Below are 10,619 nucleotides of genomic sequence, written 5' to 3' on the forward strand. Positions count from 1 at the left end.
TGCTTAGCTTTTTGTCTTGTCTTGTGAACAAGTCACATGGCGTAATGAATATATTTTTATATCTTGGGCAGTGATCACTGTAAGAATGCATTTTTGTTTTATCTCAGTCATGGAGTATGTTAATAGGAGCATGTGTAAGTCAGCAATGATGCAATCATTTCTTCTTCCCAGTTTGGTCATCACATTTCCTAGCATGCTCTTAAATCTCATTCAGAGGTGAATTGTGTTTCTGGTCCTTGGACTCGGTCTTAGCAGTTTTTAACACTGCAGAGATAAATTGGGTCCAAGGAAGAATGTGAACCAAATGGTAGATATTTTTTCAAGAAATTCCATATGAGCTTATTATATTGTAGAGTGACATAGAACCAAAACATCAGGAAGTCATTATTTCTTGTGCTAACTCCAAGCATGAATCTTGCAAAGAAAAGATGCCCTGTGACTCTGGTTTTAGCTAAAACCAGAGTCCTAAAACCATTATTGTGAATGTTTTCCTTTTTTGTAGTTTTCCTTCCTTTTCCCCTCAACATTTCATTGATTACCAAATAGAAATAGAAAAATATCTACATCTATGTGTATTCCTCTTATATGATTAAAAACTTTTTAAGAGTCTGTAAACTAAACAATTACACAGCAAAAATGACTCCTAGAGACAGGTTTATATTTCTGTTGCACACCAAAAAGGTTAGGCCTCTGGTGGTATATTCACAGCTGTTCTGGAAGAGAGGATGATAAAGCAAAGCATGCTTTTAAGGAAGGGAAGATATATTGTTTTGAGGCTCCAGTCTAGTGCTGAAGTCTCTTGGCAGAGAGTATAAAGATCAGTAAGAAGAATGGTTTAGATGACTTCTGCCGCTATACTTTCTTAGTGCCCCCATCCCATATCAGGGTAATGGCCTATCTTATGAAGTTGTTTGAAAGATAACTGAGATAATGGATCTGAAGCACTTAGAAAGCATCATGTAGGGGCTAGGGCTTCAATATAATATTTGGGCTGCCACTCCACTAAAGATACTACATATGGGTTCAAGCTTGGGTACTTGCATGCTTGACTCCTGCCCTTTTTGGCTAATACGAGCATGGTTCCATCTAATGCAAAATTAGAACTTCCTCTACTAAAGAAGTTCTCTCTGGATCACACCATACTGGCAATTACCAGCCAGTCTCCAATCTGCCTTTCTTGGACAACAAGCTTGAGTGTGTAGTGGCAACCAGCTCCAACAATACCTGGAGATGACTGATTATCTAGATTTAGCTGGACAACCCTCAGGGACATATTTATGGGTGGCATGGAGGTCTTCCTGGGAAGGAGAGAGCATCAAAAACTATGCACTGGTGCAGTTAGTTTGGAAGTTATGTTAGGCTGCTCTTTTGCTGTACCAGAGGTTCCAAATGTCAACTCTTAACTTCTTAAAGTGTTTCCTGGTTTACTTTTTGGGCATCTTTTTAGTCATCGGAATATTTTTAGTTGATTGTCAGTCAGTAGAATTAAATGTTGAAGGCTCAATAATAGGTTTTAAGTATCTGTCTTTTTTCGTGCTTCCTTGGTTGAATAAGAGTAATCTTCTGATTTTAGTGTGGGAATTAACACAGGTCGACAGTGGAAACGTTAGTGTCTTCCACTAATTTATACATGGTTGAATAAAATATGGTTTCTCTTTTAAAGAAGGTGAAAGAATATTAAAGATGGTCTTAGTGTAAAGGTACTTTTTTGCTGAGAGACAGCGATAGTTCAAACATTTGCAGGAGATAATATATTAACTTGGTTGTTGAGTCTTTTGTGTTTTACCTTAAATGTTTTTCTACTTTGTAATGCACATTATTTCAGTTTTGTTGGTATAGAATATAAAGTTCATGTTCACTGTCTTTTAAATTTTTTTTAGTAAAATATGAAAGAATCAAATTCTTGGTAATTGCTCTGAAGAGTTCTGTGGAGGTCTATGCCTGGGCACCAAAACCATACCACAAATTTATGGCATTTAAGGTAAGGACACATAGTTATATGAATAGGCTAAATGTAGGCTGCCTATGGCCATGAAAGCATTTTAGTATGCTCTGCATGTATACCTTAAGATTCTGACTGAGGCAGTTTAAATACATAATACTAAATCTTCTAGAAGATCAGAAGCCAAGAGGTAAAAGTCCAGATCTTACCATAGCAGGTATTACTATAGCAGAACTTTGGTCTGAATTCAGGGAGATGGATTTTTGTACAGGTGGTATGTGTCTGGCTTTAGGTTTTAAATTGAAGAACGAAGGAGCAACATAAATGCATATTTATTTAAAGTTTGTTTATGGAGTTTTAAAGGTCTTGAACATGGTGGAAAATATATTACCCCATTTAAAAAAAAGAAAGAGCAGTTGGTTGTAATCCAATACAGTCATCCCTTGCCAACCACGGTTTTATCAACCATGGTTTTGAGTATATGCAAATAGGAAATTGTGACAGGTCTTGACAACAATGACCTGAGTATCCACAGTTGGTGAGATTTTTTAGTGATGTGGGGGCGGGGATTCAGCTATTTTGAGGAGTTCAGAGGTTCGATCTGCTCATTCCTCTTGGTGACCCTTGCTGAACTTGCTATCCCTTGCCAATATAAAATGCCTTGAGTAATTTTGGGGGGGTTCAAAAAATTTCAGGGGATCCAGCTATTTTGAGGAGTTCAGAGGTTCGATCTGCTCATTCCTCTTGGTGACCCTTGCTGAACTTGCTATCCCTTGCCAATTTAAAATGCCTTGAGTAATTTGGGGGGGTTCAAAAAATTTCCAGAGGTTCGATCTGTTCATTCTTCGTGGTGACTCCTGGCGATAATACAGGATTTTTTGTAATTTTTTTATTTTCCCCTTTATTTTTAGATCTTTTTGTGGTCGTGGTTCCCCTAACCCCCTGTTTCCCATAGACTTCAGTGCCTTGCCAACCACAAACTTGCCAAAGGAGAGGTTTTTCCAGAATGGAACCCTAGCAGTTGGCAAGGGATGACTGTAAAATAATCAAGTACATAACTTAAACTTAATCTCAGCTTCCAGTGTCTTTTACATGAAAACAATTGCTCTATAGAAAAAGAGGTAGAATATATAAGCAAGAGGAAGGCAGGCATAACATGATAATACAAATGAAATGTATATATCTCAGTATAATGTGCAAAATACATACATACAAATTTATTTATTACTGTTTTGTAGTCATTTGGAGACTTGGTACATAAGCCATTATTAGTGGATCTTACTGTAGAAGAAGGCCAGAGACTGAAGGTTATCTATGGCTCCTGTGCAGGGTTCCATGCAGTGGATGTGGACTCGGGATCAGTGTATGATATTTATCTCCCAACACATGTAAGAATACAGAGTGCTTATTATGTTTTTCCCCCTAGCCCATGAGTCTGTGCGTGCTCAGATTTTATTAATACCTGAAGATTTGTTACATTCTCAGTATGTTTTTATTGAGTTCTTGAGCTGTTTTTTCATGTGGAATACTATAAACAAATACTTTAAAATGAACAGGATTTTCACTGCACTTTAAAAATGCATACTATTTTCTATGCTTTCTCTTACAACTAAAGCTTTTTTCAATGTCTGCATTGTACAATCAGATTTCAAAAATAAAGTCAAAGAAACCTTTGGATGCCAGATTGAAATTGATGAATATATATTTATTTGCAGATCCAGAGTAGTATCCAGCCCCATGCAATCATAATTCTTCCAAACACTGATGGGATGGAGCTACTTGTTTGCTATGAAGATGAAGGAGTATATGTTAATACATATGGAAGGATCACCAAAGATGTGGTTCTGCAGTGGGGGGAGATGCCTACATCAGTGGGTATGTATGTAAAAGATTTCGCACATTGCTTGTAGTGTTAGGGAAATGAGGAGGAACAACAAAAGGGTGGATTTCTTACAGTTCTTAACATTCACTTTGAATTATGTAAACTAATTGCTTGAACAGGTTTGTACAATGCCTTTATGTGTTTTTAACCTGCTTGTACGTGTTGTACATAAGTAAAGCATTCTTGCATTTATATAGGGCAATTTCCAGGAGACTAAAGGCTTTATATTTAAAAAGTTAACCTTTTTCATCTCCTACTCAGAAGCACCTTTGACAGCTCTATATGGTAGGCCAATATTACTATTTTCGTATTGTGGGTAGGCTAAGAAAGTAGCTTCTCTAAAAAGGCTTAGCATTCATAACTAGACTAAAATTGTTTTACAGATGGATCATGAGGAGAACAGTCTTAAGAGCACAGACCCCTTCTTATATTTGCAGTGATACTTTTTATGCTTCATTCAGGTTTAGGGAGCTCTTGTGGAATGGGTGAATGAATGTAGCTTGGCTTCCTTGGTTGTGGGCTTAAACTTAGTGGCTGACATCCTAATGAAACTTTCATGCTTCAACCAGCTGTGTGAATGCAGTGTTAGGATTTCAGCCACTGCTTTCAGCAGGACAAAATATATGGAGCTGTGTGTAGAATATTGGCCATAACGTTTATACAGTAGTAGTATTTCAGAAAGGCAAAATATCTTTATGTACTGAGCGTGCTTATTTTTTTGTGAGTGTCAGCTTCGGATAGAAAAATACATTTCAGGCTAGTTGCACTCGTTCAAAAAATGCTTTAAATATTCTCTATGTAATTAAGATTTGTGAATCATTTTTAGAGTTGCTACTCCCTCTGCTGTCTTGCATGTATGCTGAAGAAATAGGAATTTTTATATCTTGGAATTTTAACATTCAAAGAAATCAGAACTATTGGGAAAGGGATGGATAACGAAAGCCATGATTATAAAAACCATTTTCTAGAAATTTTGTCATACAGTTGAAGATGAAAATATTATTTCTGCAGTTGAATTTGTTGCTTGGTCTGAAATGCTATCATTTGAACAGGCAATGTTTAGACAGAATGTACAAAATAGTCTTTGTTTTATGTTGCTGCATATCATGATGACCATTAATAGTGGATATCTTTTTGTTTGATTTGTAAAGCATATATTCGATCCAATCAAATTATGGGCTGGGGAGAAAAGGCTATTGAAATACGGTCGGTGGAAACAGGACACTTGGATGGTGTATTTATGCACAAAAGGGCACAAAGACTCAAATTTCTATGTGAACGTAATGACAAGGTAAAACTTTTTTTTGTCCTCCTTATGTTAAATTTTTCTGTTTCAAAACTATGGGGAAGAGAGAGAAATTAGTGGCTGACCTAAGTCCTATTTGGACATTACACTGTACATGCATTCAGATGTCTGAACACATGTCCATGTGTTGATTTAAAAAGTGAAACTCAATACAGAGCCCTCAAATGGCATGGTACAGATGGGAAGTGTACTGCTGCTTGTGTGTTAAGCATAACATGCACACAGAGCTGTAAGTGCTTATATTACCTGCAGATTGTGCATTGAACATAACGTGATTAGGACTATAGTGTGCTAGCACAATGGGCACACTTCAGAATTTTGCAACTTTGTGAAAAGATGCAGCATTACATAATGTTGCACAACGACTACTGGAAGACATTGGAGATACATACCAAGGTTGTGCAACACATGGTGCAACCTGTTGTGTAACGTGTCAGCATCTTCTCCTTACTCAGCTAGTCTGGTTTACTAGTCTTCAACAGACCTTCCTCTTTTTGTGTGCAATGTTATTGACCTACATCTTTGCATTATGCTAGCACGACAGCATTACACTAGTGGAACTAGTCTGAATGTGGGTCCCTGTTCCGTTCATGCTGTATAGTGGGGCATTTTTGCTTTTTAAAAATGGAATTTTTGTTAGATTCATATGTTTCAAGTTGATTCTTTTCGTTAGTTTATTTTTCTTCATTTCCCCCATTAATTTCATAGGAACCCAGCTAGTCTTCTAATGCCTGTAACTTTGATGTTTTCCCATCCAGATTGCTTTAATGCTTCAGGCATTTTGCTCTTCATCCAGGGCATCTAAATTTCAGCATAGCTGGGTAAATGGCCTCTCTTTAAGAGCAGTTAAAAGACGCATGTTCTATAGGGTTCACACTGCTTCAGTTCTGAGAAACTCAGCAACTCTTCTCCCAAGTTTAACTTCTAAGTGTTCTATTCTAGTGGCATGATTGTTTTCCAGGCTCTCTCTGGCCCCTCCAAATGATCAGTCCTGCAAAATTTCAAATAGGAGAAATGGGCCTCATTTTATAGGGAATTTAAAAAGGGATTGTTAACGTCATGGCTAACATGTTTTCTGCTATGGAATTAGACTGATTTGATCTGCCAGTTTTGCTACTTTATCTCTCTTTCCCTCCTCCCCACGCCACCACAAGCGTTCTATCATGTGTACATAGTATACTGGCTGTTCCAAGGATCATGAGGGCTTTTTCTAACATTAATAATAAAAGAGAGAAAGATTATTTTTAAGGGAGCTCATTCATTTTCATTGCAAAAAATGGAGGACATGAATGACTGATTTGTTGTTGCTCTAATTCATTTATAAAATGAATGCACACCCTTAAAAATGAACTGTCTTGTGCTCTGTATTGTCAGGGAAGCAGAAGCAGAAGAGTGTTGCTTAGCATCAAAAGGCATGCAAGGCTTCTCTTAACTTTACCCTTCTGTACATTGCTACTCAACATAGCTTTGAGTAGAGTCAGTGATGCCAAACAAATCCTATTTGCAGTTCCTTTGCTTTGGTTTTCCAAATGAGTTATTTTATGGTTTTCCTCTCTGTTGCTCATTTCACAGGTTTTCTTTGCCTCTGTACGGTCTGGAGGAAGCAGTCAAGTGTATTTCATGACCTTAGGCAGGACTTCTCTTCTGAGTTGGTAGAAGCAGCATAGTTTTGCAAGGGATTGCTGACATCCGGAGTCTTCGAGAGTCTTCATAACTTGGAATCATTTGCAACTGGAGTACAGACCTGCCATGATGCAGTTCCACATGCCTATGCATGTGCAGGCATCACTGATGTTGGGTTCTTTTTGTGTTTTAAACTGAGGCTGCAATATGTGGCTGGTGCTGTAAAGATATTGCCATCAGGTGCTATCAGATTTGGGATTCCAAAAGAGAAAGAATCAGGTCTCTCTCCTTTTCCTCCCCGTCTCCTCCTACCCCAGGTCCAGAATTCCCAGTGAAAGAAAGGAAGAGACTAATCAGAAACATGATTTTGAAGGGAGGCAGGCATGAGAAGGTGATGTAGGCGGGGCCAGTTGTTGCTGAAGCAGAGGGCAAATCTAATAGAGTAATATTAACAATGTATTTAATTGACATCGCTTTTTCTTTTTGTTTATTCTTTTTGTAATGTGATAACGTGGGCAAAGAGGAAGGTGCAGGTTTTAAAAGTTAATATTTATAAAATGTGAAAGACACAGTGGTTTAGGGGAGGTGGGGTGACTTTTTTTATGTTTGGGGCTTGGCCAAGAGCTTAGTCATTTTTCTGTGTACCAAGTTTTGCCTAAAAACCACATGTGGATGATGTGTTTTTTCTATAAAAAAAACAAAAACAAAAAAAATTGTTCATTTTTCTATGACGACAAGTCATTAGGCTGAACTTGGTAATGTCAGTGTTAGCGCTGCCTCAGTTAAAGGTTTAATTTTTGTTTAAACCTAAAATGTGCAACAACTTTACTACCAGTCTGCGCATGCAGCCTTGGGCAGGGGGTGGGGAAAGAAATTCCAAACGTGTTTATTTTTGTGCCTACCTCATTGTTTTCTAATGCATACAATAAAAGAGGTGGTTTAGGTATATAGGTTGTTTTTAGTAGAACACATATTAATGTCCAGTTAATCATAATACCAAAACTAACCGGTGAAAGGTTTGACTGCTTGTTTTGTATCAGATTTTAGCAGGAAAGACCAGCATTCATTTGAGATGGTTGAATTAGATTTGTGGCAGTGACACAGTATCTTCAGTAGTCTGTTTATTAAATTTGCTTTCAAATTTCAGTTTTTTTTAACCAGTGTCACCCTGAATAGAAATGTAGCCTAAAATCCAAAAGGTTTTACTGTAGCATGTGGGGCTTAGTTACAGGCAAGTAACAAGAATGACATTAGTTCTACAACTTGTTCAATGTTATAGGAAACTTTTGGGGGAAATGATGTTTCCTTTTTCTAAGACTGCAATGCACTAAAACTCTTTTAAGAATGTAGTTAATACTGCTTATTCATTTTTTAAAAAAGCTTTTAGTTATGTTTATACATAAGTTCTGAACTTTTGACTCTCATTTCCCCCCTCCCTTCTGCCCCACCTTATTAAAGGGGAGGGGGGAGCAATCAGTTTGTTTTATGAGTGAATTTCTGGCCTTGGTAGTAAGAGACTAACATTTGCTTAAAGGCTACATGTGTTAATAACTTGAGAAAGCTCGAGTGTATGATTATCTGTTGGTGATATAATAATGCACAGTGTCAGGATTCAATCATTCTGATTTGTTTCTATCTTTTAAAAGTTTTTTACTTGCTTTGGTGGGGTACATTCATTGACAGCTGCCTTAAGCTCACTGTTTAGTCAGTGAACTGGATTCCAGTGTTTCATGGGCTGTGTCTTCTGCTGTGGCTACCTTTTTAAAAATGGCATGACAGGTAGGAATTTTAGAATGATTCTTCGATCAAGATAGTTCATGCGAGATCACACTTTGCATTGAACAGCACCAATTGAGGTGGCATGCTGTTCACCAAGCTTTTATTTTGGCATAAATAAGACTGCTATTCATCACTTTAACCAACACTGGTTTCCTTTTGTTTTCTTTGCTAACAGTTTTTATCCTCCCAAAAGTTCACTTGTGTAAAACACATAGCTAAGAATGCCTTATCATTGTTGGCAAAAAAAACCTTTTGAAGCCTCTTTTTTAGTTGTTTGGCTTTTGGATAGCATTGATGGTCAGGGCTGAGGTTCACTTTTTGTACCTGTTACCAAACAGCCAAAAAAGCAACTCTGCTTCATACAGCAGGGAATGATTGGGACTTGGAAGCCCAAGGCAGACACGTGGACCGGGGGGCGGTTTGAGTTGGCACTGTAGCATAGTTTATGGAGCCAGCTGACCAGTACCCTTTGGTAAAGATCAAAATGGCACCGTGTGGTTAAAACTAATTTAATTCTTGTCCTTGCCTCTCATGCCACCTTGTTATACATATTATTAAAAGACTACTATTCATAAATTTAGGGATGTTCTAATATGGAGGAATTCTCCTGGGTCAATATGCTGGTGATGTTCTGTACGACAGGAAAGTGGAATGGGGAAAAGAACCCCTCAGTGGAAATGCTGTATAGCTGACCCAATCCCCACACAAGTGCGAAGGTGGCTAACTTTACAAGTCAAATCAGTATTATGGAACCACTACATATAAAATGTTGAAACCATTTTTTAAAAGCAGTGCTGTTGGTAAGCCTAAAAAATACTCCTAGTTTTAGTTTTAAGCTTTAAGTAATTTTCTGTATCTTAAGTCAAAGTAACTCTAACTGTATGACTGCAGTGATTTTATTTTTATCGTATGCACATGTTATGTTGGAGAAAATGTTTACAAAAATGGGTTTGTTACACTAATGTGCATCACATATTTATGGTTTATTTCAAAGTGATTTTGTGGGGTTTAGGTTTTCATAGTAGTAGCAGTACACTTTTTTGTGATTTTTTATAACCCCAAACTCTGCCAACTATAAAGATGCTTAAACAATAATACAAATGACAAAATTACAATAAAGTTACTAATTGTAGAGCTGCAAAGCAGACTGGTGGCAATGCGCAGCCTTTTTGCAGTGCTGTCTAATTTGTCTTTTGTGTATTATAAAATTACTGTTTTCCCCAATTTTTCCTTAAATAAAGTAAAAATGACACCTATGTGTATGTTGAAAATATTTTGGTAACTTTTTTCCTGTGTTTGTGTGTGTAAAATGTTTGCTGCTCTTCAAGATCACAGTGGAAGAAACTGCAGTGACATGAAACATGAGTGAAATTATGCAGTATGTTTTAAATGCTGCAAATCCTCACTTGGTGAAACACACACATTTGCAGGTAGATACAGACACCACAAGGAAGTTCTGTGCAACCCTGCTGAAACAACATAGGGTGGCTTGTCTAGCAGTGCACAGATTGGTTGTATGGGCCAATAATATCCAAGTCCTGACCTCAAAGAGTTGTGGGGTTGATTGCGAAGTGCAGTATGATGGGAAGTGTTGGCAGAGACCAATTCTTTTAATAAATCTCTGGCTCTTACTGTTTAACTCATTCTGTTTAATAACGTTTATAGCCTGTCTCTAAAATTGGTCAAGATGTTTATTACTGCTATTATTAACTATTTGTATCTCATTACATGTTTTGTGTTGGTAATCACTATACTTAGAGGTATTATTGCAACTTGTAATCACTGTTTGGTACAAAGGGTAGCATAGAAATCTTTAGCCAATGCACTTTACTATACACACCTTGTGCCCAGGTGTCAGAATATGGTGTTCATGTGCTGATCATTGTTTACTTGCTCTGTTCCTAAAACCATGCACATGAGCAGTGTACACCTAATTGAAATTCTTTGTGGGGATGGGGTGGAGAGTGGCACATTTAAAATCTAAAGGGGAAACAACTTATGTGAAATGGTAGAAAACAAGATTACAGGCCAATACAGAGTGAAGACTTGTGCAAATGCTTCTTGAAACAAAATGGAGTGTGTGTGTG

General features: G+C 37.4%; 1 protein-coding gene across 4 annotated transcripts in view; it reads left to right on the forward strand.

Annotated features, from left to right (window-relative positions):
• MAP4K4 (mitogen-activated protein kinase kinase kinase kinase 4) overlaps nucleotides 1–9,788 on the forward strand; it is a 231,311-nt gene extending 221,523 nt beyond the window's left edge. For all 4 annotated transcript variants that reach the window (XM_053306630.1, XM_053306631.1, XM_053306632.1 and 1 more), the window contains 5 exons: nucleotides 1,881–1,981; nucleotides 3,181–3,330; nucleotides 3,658–3,817; nucleotides 4,976–5,115; nucleotides 6,703–9,788. In XM_053306630.1, coding sequence (XP_053162605.1) covers nucleotides 1,881–1,981; nucleotides 3,181–3,330; nucleotides 3,658–3,817; nucleotides 4,976–5,115; nucleotides 6,703–6,786 — 635 coding nt within the window. In that variant the 3' untranslated portion in view covers nucleotides 6,787–9,788. The remainder of the gene's footprint in view (nucleotides 1–1,880; nucleotides 1,982–3,180; nucleotides 3,331–3,657; nucleotides 3,818–4,975; nucleotides 5,116–6,702) is intronic.
• The last annotated feature ends 831 nt before the right edge of the window (nucleotides 9,789–10,619 follow it).

This window comes from Hemicordylus capensis, chromosome 3 (genome assembly GCF_027244095.1).
Source record: "Hemicordylus capensis ecotype Gifberg chromosome 3, rHemCap1.1.pri, whole genome shotgun sequence".
Classification (NCBI taxonomy): Eukaryota; Metazoa; Chordata; class Lepidosauria; order Squamata; family Cordylidae; genus Hemicordylus; species Hemicordylus capensis.